Source organism: Lissotriton vulgaris, chromosome 1_1, assembly GCF_964263255.1.
Source record: "Lissotriton vulgaris chromosome 1_1, aLisVul1.2, whole genome shotgun sequence".
Taxonomy (NCBI): domain Eukaryota; kingdom Metazoa; phylum Chordata; class Amphibia; order Caudata; family Salamandridae; genus Lissotriton; species Lissotriton vulgaris.
In genome coordinates, this window is record NC_141685.1 from 390,866,733 (window position 1) to 390,884,132 (window position 17,400).

A 17,400-nucleotide genomic window follows, 5' to 3' on the forward strand; every position below is an offset into this window, starting at 1 on the left:
ATCGTCAGGATACACCCTGAATTGGTCCAAGTCGATAATATACGTGGTTAACGGCCCGGCACCACTGTTACAAGAAGACTGCCCCCTGACGTTGGCGACCAATCCAAGGACTCTAGTTATTCTGTCCCGGTAGCGGATTGCTAGGATTGTTTCTTCCATTCCAATAGGAGTCATGTCTGAGCTGTGGCTTGCCATAATGAAGCAGGAGGGTCAAAAATAAAATCCCTGCTACAAGTCCCAAAAATAGGGGTATGCCGCCAAAAACAGAGTGGACAAAATTTGGAACGATTCCCAGAATTGCTTGAAATGGTGTTAGCAGTCCCGTAAAAATCGTCTTAAATATGCCTGGGATGCCTGTGGCACTAGACATGTTAAGGAGTTGGCTCAACATTTCTACGAAATGCACGGGGCAATTTGTTGATAAAAGGTCATGAACCTCCGTAGCTGTCCATGCAACTAGGAGATCATATGTCTCTTTTGATGACGTTATGGGCACTGTTGTCTGCAAAAGCACAGACTTCATTTTGCTTAAAGTATCAATTCGTATAGAATAGAGATTCAGACGAGGTCAGATGGGAGTCTCTATGTCTCCAGGCCCGCTCGGGAACAATGCTTGCATACAGCATTTGACCATGGAAGTTACGCTAACGAGATAACTTTTCCCTGGCACAAGGCCACAACATCTGTGATCCGTTCTTAGAATGTAACTCCCATTCGCGAGTTGCATAAAGAAGGGCTCTATCTGAGTTGCAGGTGTGACAAGCTGGTGGCATGAAAGGTTGTTAGAATTACCTTCACAGGCTCCGTGTAAATTAATACCCTGACACAAAAGTATACCGCTTAGTGAACGTTTACAGTTTTCACCACTAAGAAATACATTTTTGTCGCTGTCACTATAGCATGAATGTGTGTATGGTAATTTCCATGCTGATTTAACATAACCTTTACCCAATCGTTCATACTGGCCAGTAGGTATGTATTCAAGGCACTTTTTAAATTGGAAAGTTGTTATCGGAATAGTGATAATTCCGTGTATTATCCATTCAATGACAGGACTTTCTGACATTGTCAATGGTAATCTCTCAAGTTTTTCGATGCTCAGGATTGTATAGTCTGCTCCTTTCTGTGCCAAACTGATTTGTTTATCAGTAAGGTTAAAAATGGAAAACAATGACGTTGTGTTGATTAAACGCCAAGGCACATAGCCTGAATGAAGATTTTGCAGCGTCCAGCCTAATTGTACAATAGAACGTAATTGAGATTGGCCATGCTGTAACATTAGCAAGTCTCTGTCGATTATGTCAAAGGCAGAAGATACAATATTGTCCAACGAATATATTCTGGAGGACAGAGTCATTAACCCATTGTCCACTACAGAAAGTGATTTTTCCAAATTAATACAATCAATTTCTCGTATTTTTTCTGCTGTTTCAATTTGTGTGACTTTCCAAGCCTCGTTGTACCCAGCATAGATGCTGGCCGCTATGAAACGTTTTTGACGCTGTTTGCGTGGACCAAGAATGAAATCGCGCAAATCAGCACCATCTTTTAGTAAAGACAAGTGTTGCTTAATTTCAGCCAGTGTGGATGTTCCTAGCCATTCGAGGCAGAGTTTCCCTACACTGTATGTTGTTACTATCCCTGGATGTTGTCTCTGGGAGTATCTAGGGTCTTGTCTGGTCATTTTTAACCCCTGTGTTTTGTTCAGGAATCTATCTTGACAGCTGTATGTGTCAGTAGGCCAGATTAACCACTTTTTCCAATCAGGATGTGTTCTGTTAAAATGTAAAATTTTAGTTACGTCTATCTCAATATCTGTCGTTACATTTCCAGGTATTGGTTTTGGAATAGACGGTTTGTTTAGGTCTTTGATCTTAGCTAGGCGAAGACAGGATGTTTGGTGAATTGTGTCATTTAAAAACATCATTTGTTCTGGTATCATGCAGGTTCTGAATAGTGCTTCTAGGCCTTGTACCTGCCAATCTTTCGTACCCCAAATGGTTTTTGTTTCAATGTTATTTTTCCAATAATCAAAACCAAATGTCAAAATTTTTTCATAAAATGCTTCTGAATATATTAATTTAGTGTTTGTCAGCATTGTTTTCATTCCTGTTTTATCTAACAGTTTGTAATAAAACGTTTCTGCATCACTGGTGTTAAACCCTGAGAAGTACTTGAATTTCTCAAAGAATGTTTTAGAACTGCTTTTAGGTGGTGTAGCACAATGTTCCCATTGATTATACTTAAAAACATTTCTAGGCTGTGCAGATTTATGCAAATAATGATCGCTATAATGTGTAAAACAGAACAACTGTTCATAACTAGACAAACCTTGTAAATAATCATGTTCTGTGAATCTAGCTGACATTACTAAATCAGACATCATGTCATAATACTGTTAAAGTCCCAATCATCAGAGAATGTACTAGGTTTTACAAAGTCACTTAAGGAAACCTTCAGTTGATGAGGATACTTCAGGATCTCGACCGGACCATAGATCTCATAGTCAGTTTTCTCCCATACTACCCCACCGGGTATTGGAATGGCTGTGACATTTACTGTTGACAGTTCTCTTTTCTTCACGTGGGATGATCTGTGTGGTTTGAGGACTAGGTTGATGTTCTGACTTGCTGTGTCCATAGTACTATATTTTCCCTCAATGAATTTTCCCAAACAAAGTACCATGATGAGCCAAAGCAGGAGGAAAAATACACCTAGACCGAACCAGAACTCTAACCAATGGGAAATAAGGTAGATTTCCTTCAGTTGATGAAAGAGTTCCGTTGCTTTTTCTTTAAAAGTCATTTTTGTTTCTGGCACCACTTCAGGGTTACTTTGATCCTCGGAAAAGTTGTCGAAGTCGATGAAATAACCAGAGGCAGTTCTGTCAATTGTTGGAATTGTTCTTTCAATTTGTCTTTCGGTAGCACTTTCTGATGCCACATTATTGTAGACTGGTGTTTCTTGACGGCCTGTTTCAATCTGTGTCTCAAGAGGCACAAGTTCCATGGCATTATTGCATAGTCCTTCTTTGTGCACTGCAGGCTGATCGAATGTGATTAGTCTTTCAGTTTGAACCTCTTGGATTGTTGCAAGTTTGGATATTCTGTTGTTTCTCGGGAGTCCACTGGGCCTACTGTTGATTACAGGCCACATGCTTGTGGTTTTACCAGGTCGATTGATACAACTCTGTTCTCCTTTTTACCAGCACGGGGCGGTAGTACTACTGATCTTGTTCCGGTGACTGCCAAGACAGGTACTGCTTTTCTGTAAGAAGGCCCAAATTCCTTCTTCACCGCAATTTTTTCTCTGACTAGATCCCCAATCTTTGGAATCCAGACAGGCCTTGCTGGGGCTGTTGCTTGTGGTGCCTCGTCAGTGGTATCTGGCTGTTGCTTTAACTTTATGTTGCTTAAGGATTTTCTTGTTTCATTTAGTTCCTGTAAAACAGCCAAACGATCTTTGATGTCAAAGTCTGTTTTATTATCTTGTACCACTGCTACCTGACTATCTAAGTCCTGAATTCTCATTCTAATTCCAAACAATAGTTCGTATGGGCTGAAACCTTTTAGAGAATTTCTTGGCAAATTGTTAAGACTGGTCTGGACACTTATTAAATGTTTGACCCACCCAGCGCCTGAACCTAATACCTTCGCTGTTATAGATCGCTTTATGTCTCGGTTTTTTCTTTCTACCACACTATTCCCTTCGGGGTGCGACGGACAAGAATACCGCAACCCAATTCCCATGCTGGTCATAACCTCCTTATAAGCTCGAGAGCAGAAAGCAGGACCCTGGTCAGAATGGAACGTGGCAATTCCGTATGTGCCGATAAAGACTCGCAGATCTTTTATAACCGTTCTGGCGTCAGCCGAGCGCTGGAGGCCACACTTTTTAAGTGTGTTTAGCCTTAATGATGTACAATGGGACACGTTTCTCTTTTTTGATAGCGCGGATAGATTGCCTAATGCTTTCTATTAGGGCTTCTGACACTACACTGGCCGTTTCTCCACTGCGATCTCTGTTGCAGTCTTCACAGTTTTTTGCAAACTCATGAATACCTTCACTCATTTCCGGCCACCAGTACTCTGATTCTAATTCTCTCAGAAAGTCCCTGATTGTTTGGTGTCTCAGACCCAACCCCATATGTGCTTCCTGTAATAGGAAGCCCCTCCGGTCCCTGTTTGGAATTACCCTATCCCCCACTCCAGGGATTCGAACAAAAGGAAAGGAGTTTGCATCGATTACGTATGCATAAGTCGCCTTTTACGGTCGTTTTTACTGCCAGCATAGTTTCCCCGTCTATGTATTTTTCTGCACGCTTTTTTGTGGCTACGGAAGCCGGTTTAGTTGCTTCCGCTGTGGCTGTATTAGCCAATGAATTCCCTGCAACGTGAACGCCATCACGTTGAAGACTCTGTGCGTGTATCACGTGAGTCTTTTGTAGTTCTTTCTGTGAAAGAGCTACCTGTTTCCAGAGCAATTTATGCTTTATTGTGGCACCTGTGTCATCTTTGTAATCATTTTCAATCCAGCTCTGCAGTTTATTATTGTAAGAGTTGACGCAAAAATGAGAATCGCACACGATTAGTGTCGGGAATTTACGTTCTGCATTTTCAAGCGCCATCTTCAAAGATCTGATTTCAGCTCTCTGAGCCGAACAGTTTCTTACTGATTCAGTTTTTGTTACTTTCGGTCTGAATTTACCGCACAGCCAACGACCTTTAACAATCGCACAGGCTGCATCGTAGGATTTTCTCTCTACGTTAAAATGCTGTACAAATCTATCTGTATAGATTATACAGGCGTACTGTGGGAGAGGCAGAAGTTCGATTGGCAGAGGATATTCTTCTTCATATTCTGAATCATTCAGTTCTTCGAATTGCGGGGCGAAATAGTATTTCACATCTTCCGCTCCTAGAGAATCTACACACTGTATCCATTTCGGATCCAGTGACACTGTAGGCAGGTTTACTGGGCTGAATAGCGCCTCGAAGGCGGATTCCGCTGTGAGGATATTAATCCTTTTATCGTGTGCTAGTTCTCGTTCATTTGCTAATGCAATTTGCACTGCTTTCACAGTTCTTTCTGTGTGACTGAATGTTTTTTCTACTTGTGTGTACAAGTGAGATTTAATTGAAATTGGTACCTTTTCACCCTCATTAGAGGTCAGGTACTTGAATCCGCATCCTCCTGGGATGACTCGGATTACAAGATCGCGTGTGTTGTCACGTGTATCTAATTTTGTTTTAGCTAACATGTCTGTTTGCAGTGATCTCAAAATTTCTGTGTGTTTTTGAGTCCAATTGATTTGTTTAAAATCAGGTTTATTTAGTTCGTAAAGAGGTTTAACCCTCTCTGCGTAATTTAGAATGTATGTTCTTCCAAAATTCAGAAAACCTAGTATGGATTGTAAATTCTTCAGCGTTTTTGGAGCTTGGAGTACAGCGCACTTCTCTAAGAAGTTGTCCGCTAGGCTTTTTCCTTCACTTGATAATTCGTATCCTAAGAATAGTACTGTCAGATGGGCAATTCGGGACTTTTTAAAGTTGAATTTGTAACCCTCTGCTGCGAACCCAAGTATAATGGTGTTCACTCTTTTCAAGTGAGTATCCAAGTCGTCGTCTGTGAGATAGATATCATCTACGTAAGATAATGCCTCATCATCATATATTTGTAGTAACTCTGTTACTCTAGCTGAGAATAGTCCTGGGCTGTTCTTGAACCCCTGTAGGAGTCGACAGAAATTTTTCTGCGACCCAAATGCTGAGAAAGCATTCAAGTATCTGCTTTCTGGTGCAATGTTTTGACAAAAGAAACCATTAAATATGTCTAATGCCGTTTTATATTTTTTCCTAACTATGTTATTCATTAGGGCTGCACTATGCGAGTTTTGTACTGCAAATGGTTTGCAACATGCATTAAGGTGTCTGTAGTCCAAAACTAGACAATATGAATTGTCTGGCTTGGAGACAGGAAACAAAGGATTTTTCATTTGAGAGGTGCATGTTTCAATCACCCCCTGGTATTCAAGTTGATCTAAGATGTCCCTGACTTGTTTTTTAGCTTCTTGCTTAATGGGATACTGCAGTTGGGCAGTTGGTTCACTTTTTAACTGGATTTTGTGAGGAGGTGAGTCCTCATCCCATCCTACATGATTTTTATATAATGCCGGTGCCTGGGCTACTGCCCATTTCCTTACATAAGTATATTTTTTGTGAATCGGAATGTGATTCGAGAAGGCAGGCATAATCATTTCTTCGCCACGAGGGCACTCCCTGACAAACTCCGGGGGCCAATCTTTTTCAGCTAACAGAATATCATAGCCTTTTGAGAGTTTATCCCAAAATAGACCCTTTATTTTCCTAGTCTTATCACCCTCTATACGCAATGTTATTTCGTATATTTTATGGGGCTCGCTAACTCTGGTGTCGGCAGTTTCAACCTGAATGTATTCATTCGTGTCCACTGTCATCCAGATGACTCATCAAGATCTTGCGGGTTATATTGATTTCTGCTGCACTGTCTAACATTGTCTGTGCCCACTCCCCGTTTTTCAACTGTGTCCTCAGTATTCTCGGCATGTTCGATTACTCTAATACTGGCTACCTTCTTTTTTGGAAATTGAGATTTTTTACTCTGAGCAGGTTCCTTCTCTTTGGACTTGGTGTGCTCTCCTGGGTCTGACCGTCCTCTTCTTTCCGATTTCTGCGAAAAAGATCGAGAGGGACGTGTATCAATACTTTCAGGTTTTTTCAAATTATCCCTATTTCTAAGGTTGTATCTTTTCTCAGAGGGCTCCCTATGGGGAGACTGGTGTTCTCGAGTCGGAGTTCTTTCCCTCCGTCGAGGAGACCTTCCTCTGGACTGGAAAACTTTTTCCTTGGGAGTGGATTGTTTATTTCCATCCCAGCTCTTTTTAGGAGTGTTTAAATTATTTTTAATAAATAATTTTTCAGGATTTTCGAGCAGTCGGGGCTTTACTGGTTTCCCACCCAAGCTGTCTCTACCTAATTCTTCATAGCACTTTTCTATGATTTTGGCAAGCTCAACTGGGTGATCTGTTATATCTGTTTCCTTCAACTTCTGGCGGATCGCCACAGATGCTGCTTCTCACTTTATGTTGGCTAATAATATAGCCGAGACCTGCTTGAAGTCTTTCAGTAATTTCATACCAAGAGTTAAAGCAGGTTCAGGACCGTATTCATTTTGAATCTGTTTTAGCACTTCTGGTATTACCGCCATAGACGGAACACCATGTGTTTTTGTGTAAATGGAAGCAAAGACTGTACCCCAAGTGTCACAGTCCTCCACGTGTGGTGCGATTCCCATAGGAAGGCAGATTGTCAAGATTCTGTGCTTCTCAATAGGGGTAGTATCCGGAAATACTGCCTCTATTTGAGTGATTTTCTGTGCTAACCAGAAAGGAATTTGTTCCAGTTTTACGGGTGTTTTACCAAGACATGATTGTATGTTCTGTGGTGTAATTTTATTAGTGTTCCCCTGATGAGGGGTCAGCTGTAGTACATTAATAGCTGGTTGGACTGTTGCAGTCCGCATTACATATTGGACTAATTGCCTATGTATTTTTATAAGTGTTTTTAGCTGTACTAACAGCTCTTCCTTTGACATTTTTGCAATGTCCGGATGTGGAGTGTAGCTGGCTAGAACCGGCCACGTTGCTCCTGGTCTACCTAGTGGACCGAGCCTGATAATATGATCATTATGTTTTAGGGCGCCATTAAACCAGAGCAGGTGCTCTTGGAATTTTAGTGGGATTTCAGTCTCCTCGAAAGGAGCGTACTCATCCGGTGGTTTCTCTATTTTGTAATAGTGAAACTCTTTTGTTCTAGCGTTTGCCGCTGGAAAGTTTATCCATGAATAGAATACCTCTGTCTGCCGATATTCGTGTGCCTCTATCACGAAAATTACTGTACCACCTTGTGGTGTCAGTCCGTTTTCTATAAGTTTTAAAGTTATAGATTTTCTTAAATGTACCGGGATGATTATTGCACCCGGTTCAGTGTCGTCGGGACCCTGCTGAGTCGCATCTGCTGCGGCCCCAGTGGTTCCATTTTCTAAGTCTACATTTTATCAATGCAGGCTTTACAGAGTAGGTCTCCAAGGAGACAAAGATTAGGTGCACAATATTATTGAACACTGTATCCTTCAATGTTGAATAAACCAGAGCTTTACATAGGAATCTCTTCCTACTGAGTTCGGGCGGATTTTAAACCTTTCACCCACTCCAGACGTCTATTGGAGTATTTACGGGAGAAAGGGGTCTGTGTGAAATATGCACGACTGAGTTACTCTAACGTCTTGCGTTAGTTTATCGCCTTACCAAACGTTGGGCACCATGTAGTGTAGGTTCTATTTTCCCATTAGGCCCTGCGCATTGGAATAACATAAACAGTAGTATCGACGTAGAAGTGCGGATCTTCCAGGCCTCCACTGACTATGTTAAACTTAATTGGGGTTGTTACCAACTAGCTCAGAGGTCACTGGAAACTTTCTTGACTGAATAGGAAGTGATCAGCTTCCCTGGCACAGCCAAGAAGGGATTCAGTTTTCCAACAACCGTGCAACATGACAACTTTGCTCCTCAGATCAAGAGTCGATCTCTAGGGTCGTGTGAAACAATAGACAGTTATTTTACTCAGTCAGTGGTTGTGCAGTTTACTTTCACAATATGTAGGGAATAGAGAGACGGGCGTTGTCAATAAAGGGTAACATTTATTGAACAGTCTTTCTTCTCGTACAAGAGAAATGAATTGCCACAATTGCAAGACTTGTTATTATAAAAAGTACGTACAGTAAGATGAGTATTGCAAAATAATACTGTAAAAGCATTGATATGGTTTCTTAGCCATACAATGGTTTAAAATGAATAAAACATATATACATTCATATATACATTAGGCTAAAATACTCAACTGGTGCTTCTAACTACGCCTACCCCAGTGTACCTGACCTAAGCCTAATACTTGGGAGGGGAGTAAGTAAGTAGCTTTAGTTTAAGTTGGTTTTGCCAAGGTTTGCTTCAAGAATTCTCTCTAAGGGTTTAGTCAACACCATACCTCTGGAATATAATGATGGAGGTCTGGTATCTCCTTCAGGGGTTCGATATCCCAGTCACCCGCAAGGGTAGACTAGAAACGCCGGAGCTGGATTTCTCTGCAGGAGAAAGACAGCGTCTCTTCTCAGCGCGTCGAGGAGGAGGAGGAGCAGCGTCCACGCGCAGCTTGCATCTGCTGGGCTCTTGCAGGGGGACGGCTGTTCAGCTCCTAAGTTCACCACACCATTGTTCGCTAGTTAGCAGCGATAGCAGTAGCGATAGCAGCTATGGTATCATCAGCATGACAGCTTCTTCAGCAGCAGCGAGATAGCTGGCAGCATCAGCTTCAGCGAAACAGCAACGAGACAGCAGTGTTTGCCTAAGGCAACGTTGGTAATATTTATACCTGAAAGGTGCCTTGTTTGACGTAAGTTTTTGGACATAAGACGTCAATAAAGATGTCACTAGGAAGTGATCGTCTATCAGTGCTCATTAGAGTTCTATTACTAATCAAAACACAGCAAGCGGGGATTTCCCAGGTTGCTGAGTTTTTATCTTGTTGAAGAACTCGGAGTGTTAATCTAGGAATCTCAGATAGTAACTTCTGCTATGTCATTGCACTAATTGGTTGCAAAGGAAGTGGCAGAGAAAGCTATTCTGAAATGTGGCTCTGTTCGTGTGAGGCCAGAGACGAGTTTCTGAATATTGCACTTGAACGGTTATGCCAATATAGGGAATAAATGGATTTATAGCCGAATAGGGGCATAAGGTCACAGTATCGATCAGGGTCCTAGATTAGAACGCAACAGCCCATGTCTTTGATGAATGAGTCTAGGGAAGAGATAAGGGATTTGAGAAATAGGTCGATATATTTAGAGAGGGGTTCAGTTGCAGATCCTATAGTGGACACGATAGGTCTGAGAGGTGGATCCAGTTGATTTTTATGGGTTTTGGGGACCCCGTAGATGATGGGCATTCTGGCGTAGGTGGGTGTTAAAAATTCCGCCTCCTGTTCACAAATGAATCCCTCTTTAACACCTTTCTCGACCATTCGCAGAATGCGGTTTTTTAGGGCTGGTTCAGGATTTTTAATGATTTTTCTGTAGTATTCAGAGGATGCTAGGAGGGTATTCATTTTTTCGATATAGGTAGGGGTATCAAAGATCACAATGCGTCCACCCTTATCGCAGGGTTTGATGGTAAGGGTATTGTTTTCTTTGAGAGATCTAAGTGTCACTTCTTCTGTTTTGGTTAGGTTGGTAGGTTTTGTATCGCTTCGTCGTGGCTTCAAAAAGAACCACCTTCTTTTGAAATGTGGATAGCTAGATTTTTCGTTTTTTTCAGTTTAGAGCATAGTGTGTATTCACTCAAAGGGCCACGTAGAAGGAAACTTGGCTGAACGGTCTGGGGAGCTATACTCGATTATATGAATGCTGAATGTAGTGACCCTTAATTTTTATCAGTTTTATCGCCCCTTTTCTAGCTGATGATGACCATTAATCGTATGTATTTATATAATTATCGCTCCCAGCCCTTACTATTTAACATGAAATATGAATATTGCATATGTAATTGATGTGCTTTTTCCGATATATGGTATGTTCTGATTGTGATATCAATGTCTTGCTCCAATCTGACATCATGGCAAACTAAATATTTTAAAAACACAATAAGCTTGAAAAATGTACCAGCACTGGTTAGAATTTAACAACCACCTTAAAATGTAGTTGAGGCGGTGAAATGCGGTAAACGCAGAACATTCGGGAATGCGCAGGGCCAATACCCGTTGTTAAAATGGACATGTATTTAGTAAAGCATTTTACCGTAGTAAAATTTTAAGAAAAATTACACTACATAGTATTTTAATGTTTCTAGTGCGCAGTGGATCAGTAACATTAGTTAACCCCCTTTTGTTGGCCCTGCAGAATAGTCCTGTGTTTAAACATTTCCCAGATAACACACAAAATATCCCAGCAGGAGCTCACACATTCTGTTTGGTATATGCATAGTAATCTTGCAAGCACACAACCATAGCACAACTTATCCCCATTCCCAAACGACAGCATTCCCACTAGGCCATCCCACAGGAGCATTTGACTGCCAGCTATACACCGTTCCTTAGCATAGGAGTCTATTTTTTCCATACCCCAGTAATCACAAAGCAGTGCCATATTAAATATAAAATGCTAGTTTCCAAGTTGGCCCAGTAACTGCACTTTAAGTTTCAAAATGGCTCAATGCCACTGTAAACGTGTTTTCAATTTCTTTAATGCTCAATAATATGCATGGTTCACTTTTCCATGCGATTCTGGTAAACACTTTCATAGTTCCCACAATGTCACAATAAGCATACATTCCTCACAGCATCTCAATTAACGAGCATTAACATTTTCCACAGTACTGGGGTAACCACACTGCACCAGTTGTCGCCACAGCTTTAAGTGGGATGTAAAAACGGGGTCCCTCAAAGAGGCGTGGCCGATATAATTAAGGGATTTGTAATTAAAACACCTAAGCTAGAAATATCTGCTTAGCATTATGTGCCGCACAATAGGTATTTGATGCTTTTTTCTGCCCACTCAGTTCCCTGGATGTAGCAATACCCAGATTTTGCACACATTGCTCAGATGTCTTTATGTCCACAAAGTGCACATTCCTAGTTTTCACGATGGCTCTGTAAACACCCATTGCTAGTTTAACATTGGCACCATTGCAAACACACATGCCAGCACATACACACAAGGGCAGGCACACAATCATACTTAAAAATAGGGTGTCACAGGTCCATACACAGCCACACATGTCAACATACTGTGGCATCCAGGTAACTACCCAGGTGCATATAAAAAAGGGAGCTTTCTTTAAGTAAAAACTATTTCTATACATGTTCAACTTAGCAACATGTCATGTCTAATAATTTTAGTTAACTCAGTGCCAAAAATGCCCTGACGTTTATCTTCTTAGATTATTGTTCAGATGGTCCACATTCCAAATTGAGGTACTAATATTGTACACTGAGCATCCACAGTTAGCCTTCTACGTTACTATCCTTCTCCAATTTGGTACGCTCAACACAGAATGTAGAAGTGATTTTTGTCTGTTTCCATTGTATTACAACTTCGGCACACGTCATTACTTTCCCGCCAAATCATTTCCATATCATTGGAACAGCAGTTACTTTTCCACATCATCACCTTTTTTCTGCCCTTCTCCTTTAGCTCCACTCGTCGGTTCATCAATCTTAAGGAACTCCTTGTTAAAGTATTGTGTTTGTATTTGAAGCCTATGTTGACGTAATGAATTAGGAAAGTAAATGTGTTGAAGAAATGCAGACCTGCCAAAACTGAAGTCAATTTTACAGTTTGAAAGGAGGGTACGTGTTCTTGAAGGCCCTAAAGGGATGGGGTTTGGCGTGGGGGATGGGATTTCGAGTGGGGGCGGGATTTGCAGCCCATCACCACTTGGCCAAACATGGATAGGGCAGGTGGGCAAGGAGAGAGGACATTGCACAAACAAACCCTCCCACTCACCCCTGCAGACAAATCACAAATGCTTCTGAGGCTGCGGCCGACGCCCTGGGGAGGTTCTAAAACCCCTGTTGCAAGTCACCTGCCAAGAGTCTCTACAAAAAGAGGTGGAAACCTGCTCTGTGTAGGGGTTCCAGCTCACTGTACGCACACCATTCTCACCTGGTGACCGCGTAAAGGGAGCCAATATCGTGAGACACCATGTAGCGCCCTGTGAGTTGACTGACCTGGAAATGTTGCATGGAACAAAATGTGGAAAGCCAACAGGGGATGACCCATAACTAATTTAAGGACAAGGTTAAAAACATTGTTTCTTGTTAGTAATTATTAAATCATAATCCTCTGCTTCCCCTATGCGATCTAAGCATGGGCGGAAAATCCGTTCCGATTTTCGGTAAATTCGCAATCCGCGAACTCCCGCGAATTTACCGAAAATCCGCAAATCCGCGAGCGGCGGATTTTTCCGGGGGCAAAATTTCAAAACTTGCAGCCTGGCCTGTTGTAACTATTTTAGGATGGGGCCGGCAAGCTGCCAGCGCCATCCTAAAATAGTTACTAAGTTAGCTTCAACAAGAAGCTCTAATAGATAAAATAAAGCAGGTGCTCGATTTTATCTATTAGAGCTTCCTGTTGAAGCTAACTTAGTAACTATTTTAGGATGGCGCTGGCAGCTTGCCGGCGCCATCCTAAAATAGTTACAACAGGCCAGGCTGAACTGATCTTTCTCTGACCTTTTATGCACACAAGAGGCATGTGAACTCGCATGGAAGCTCCGCACGTTTGGCCCCGCGCACACACTCGCGGTTTGCACCGTCTTCCCGCCATTCACCCACTATGATGGACAGCTCATTCAAGGGACCCCTGCGCCCTTCGGGGCGATTGCATAGTAACACACACATGGGCGCTCGAACTAGTTGATGCTCAAATTCAGTGACTCATTCATTAGCCCAAAAACAATCATGAGCGTCTTCGAGGCTGGACAGGTGTGCCTCTTCCCAAATCTACCGTGGAAAGTCAGCTGTGATGCTGGGTAGAGGCCTTTGCATCCTTGACTTTCATGAGCGCAATCCCCGTGCTGTTCCTGTGACCAGGAGCTTCTTTCTCTTCATATTATTGTGTTCGCACGGGTTGCTGCAAGTTCGCACACGTTTTGTACAATTTCGCAATTTGCGAAATTGTACAAAACCCTCGCGAACTTGCAGAAACCCGTGCAGACATAAAAAAAAAATCCGCAAATTTGCGAGAATTCGCGGATTTTGCGGATTGCGAGTTCGCAAATCCGCAAAATCCGCGAACGCGAGATCCGCAAAATTCGCCCATGCTTAATGCGATCCTGCTAATTTACTAAATCACATGATCTAATTAAACCATCTTATAATGCATAAAATGAGAGTAGTGCTGCAGGAAATACATTACCAATCAAAATGTGTCTAATTATGTTTTGCTGTCTTTTAAAGGGCTTCCAGAGGATGTGTTTGAACAGCTGGAGAACCTGAACTACCTGTACCTTGCAAATAATAAGGTAGGGTGAAGGTAAGGTGGAGTAAAGCTTGCAGCTGACCCTTTATCTCAGTCGTTTAGAACAGGGAGAGATGGATTGCATTAAACGAACCTGCCTCTTGAATACTGCCGATTTTTTATGAGTCTCGGTTACAAGAGCATATATGTGCTGCTTTGACAGTGGCTATTATTTTTTTAGCAGTCACTTGTCATCAGTAACACCTGAGGGCTCTAAAACGTTAAGGACTATTAGAACTATGTTTTTGTATTGTTGAATGAAATAAGATGGCATAACTTTTTGCCTGATTAGGTCAAACTAAATTATCTGCACAATAATTATTGTAAAATATAAAATCTATTTGGTCATTGTTCAATTTCCCAATTTAAAATAAATAATTGATGACTATGTTTTACTATCAATACTGCATGAAGCCATAAAGACACATATAATTTTTTGATTATATTTTTTTAAATATCATTATTAGTGTACTCCATTTTAAAGTGATACTTTATCCAGTAGGAGTGAAAAAGGAACTTTTACGGTAAGTATTGTTTTAAAGAAATACTTACACTATTCATCTTGACATTAGCAAGAAAAAGAGCAATACTGTAGAAATAAGAACATTTCCAAATGAAGGAGCAGATTTACAAGCCCCTTGCGCCTCTTTTACGTCGCCTTTGCGTCACTTTTGTGACGCAGTGGCAGCGCAAAAGATGCTCCATGATGCGGGGTATTTACAATGTGACGCAACTGGGAGATGCGTCACGTTGTAAAGCCCTGTGCCAGAAGGAGGCGTTCCTGCACAGGGGGGGGGGGGCGTTCTGGCCCAGGAACGCCTCCTAAAAGTGTCTGAGTGAAATCTACAAGATTTCACTCAGTCACTTTGGGGCCCGTGCTGCGTCAAAACCCTGCGCCTGCTTGAAGCAGGCGTAAGGATTGATGCAACATTAACAAGATATGGCACCCTCGAGCATTGCTGGAGCTGCATCGCGCTTGCGACGCAACTCCAGCAATGCGCAGCGTTTACGGCACAGATGCGTTATGCATCTGTGCCGTTTTTGCCCCATGGTGTGCTGCATTGTTAATGCGGCGCATCAATGGTGGCGGAGGCATGGCGCACAATAAGTGGCGCAACCCTGCTGATAAGCAGGGATGTGCCACTTATTGTAAATCTGCACAGAGGTATTTTGGTACATCTAAGGAAAGGGCAGAAGACATTTGTGTCTTTTGAACAAAAGCATCACTTAGAATTTCCCACTACAGTGTTTCCAGTAAAAACAACTCACAAGGCATTAAAAATATAATGATTCCCAGAAACGTAAGTGACACTCTTCCCCATGCATGTACACGAAAGTTCCACTGATTGAGGATGAAAAGCCGACCTCTTGACTCTGAGCTGCTTAGACAAAGTCTGCTATAAAAAATAAAAAAAATCTGAAAATATTTAATGAACAATGCACCCTAACCCTTGTTGAGAAATTAAAAAAGTATTTCTTTTAACAACCTTTAAAGCCAAGCCGATTAGTTTTCTAAAGATTATTTATCTTTATAGAAGATTTTGATTTATTCCAAACTCATTGACATTGTATAAAGTAGGCAGAAATATATTTAGACACCCTTAATATTAAATAAACACTCTCATTATGATGTGAAAAAGCTATAGGGTAGCTGGTTCAGGGGTTCACTCTTGAGTGACACATAATGAACTGTGATTCCTTCTAGTTATCAACATGGAAGAAGCACTGTGTGGAAACTCAGGGAGCGGCGGCCTCTGATGCGCTCACAAATTGCAAGTCGCTGTGCTCTCCCCCACTGAGAAGACTCATAAGGAGATAGACAACTTCTTTTATGGTTTAGCCAAGGCATAGCCCTTTATCTTTATTCACACAGCATCAGTTCAGAGAGAAATGAAAACCATAGTTAAACAGACATAATAGTTATGTAAATACAGGACATAAGATCAGCAAAAACAGCTCAAAGAGATTGTCTCCATTTTCATTAACATGCAACTCTCATAAGGCATAGTGCTAGAAGGTCCATATTCTTTATTAACCTCCCCAGCCCTCAATCAAGGACATCCCAGAGATTATTGGCAAGCATTCCTTATTGGCAACTTTCCCTCTCACAGATGGATGGGCAATACCATGCCATCAAGTAGACCAGGGCACCGCATACTGCTCCATCCCTGCTGGGGGTACATGTCACCAGACAAATCCCCCAAAAACGTTCAACTCCAGGCATCCTGGAATAGGGCAGAAAGGTCCACGACGACCAGCAGGTCAGTCCCCCCTACTGCCTGGCCAGTGCCCACACAAATCCTCACCCCTCCATGAGGTCAGCTGCTCAGTGAATCAGTCCAAATGTTTTTTGGCAGCCTTACTTTTCTGCTGCTAGAAATTCTTCCTTCCAGGAGTGAGAGGGTGGGTGTCTGCTCTGGTATGTTGGTGCGCTGTACAGAGAAAAAGAGGAAGTGCAGAAGGAAACATTAATCTCCAACTCCTCCATCAGTTGTGCACTAGATGCTGCTGATACAGCCAGAGGAGTTAACACCAGCATTCTCCTCAGAAACATGCATGGCTGCATATCTCTGGTTTTAAACCATGAGTCCAAAATACAATATTAAATTTGATAAAGAACATCTTTTTGGACAACAAGTGGATGAAACCCTAGAGACGATGAAAATGGATACTGAAGTGGCTAAATCTATGGGAGCACTTCACACACCCTCTAATAGAGGTTCCTTTTGTCGCTCATTCTACAGGGGAGGTTAAAAAACATCCACAGATGCCTGCGCATCTTCATTCAGACCCCAAACTCAATCCTCCCCCTCTGGAGGATTTTACATAGGTGGTTATAGAGGCAAAAATTCTAAAGGTAGAGATACACCAACCCATACCTCCACATCTCCCAACAATCAGTGACTCCATAACAAATCCCTTACCATCTTACACCTGTCAGGGGATGTCTGCAACAAATTCTTTCCACTTGGCAATCAATAACATCAGACAAGAGGGTGATGGACATTATCCAACATGAGTATTGCCTGGAGCTCACCAGCAATCCTCCCAGTATCCCACTTCACACTCACAGACTCTCTCTGGAGCACCAACAACTGCTCAACCAGGTAATACAAGCCCTTTTAACAAAAGGAGCTATAGAACCAGTCCCAATACAACATCAAGGGTCACAGGTCTATTCTTTTTATTTCCTAATTCCCAAAGAGTATGGTTCTATACAGCCAATTCTAGCTCTCAGACCCTTAAACCTATACATACTATCAGAACAATTCCATATGGTCACACTTCAACAAGTGC

The 17,400-nt window shown here is 41.9% G+C and overlaps 1 protein-coding gene across 2 annotated transcripts in view; it reads left to right on the plus strand.

The window, feature by feature from the left end:
• The window catches only part of PODN (podocan), a 429,517-nt gene that overhangs the window by 254,741 nt on the left and 157,376 nt on the right, over positions 1-17,400 (plus strand). For both annotated transcript variants that reach the window (XM_086952453.1, XM_086952454.1), the window contains exon 4: positions 14,043-14,107. In XM_086952453.1, coding sequence (XP_086808579.1) covers positions 14,043-14,107 — 65 coding nt within the window. The remainder of the gene's footprint in view (positions 1-14,042; positions 14,108-17,400) is intronic.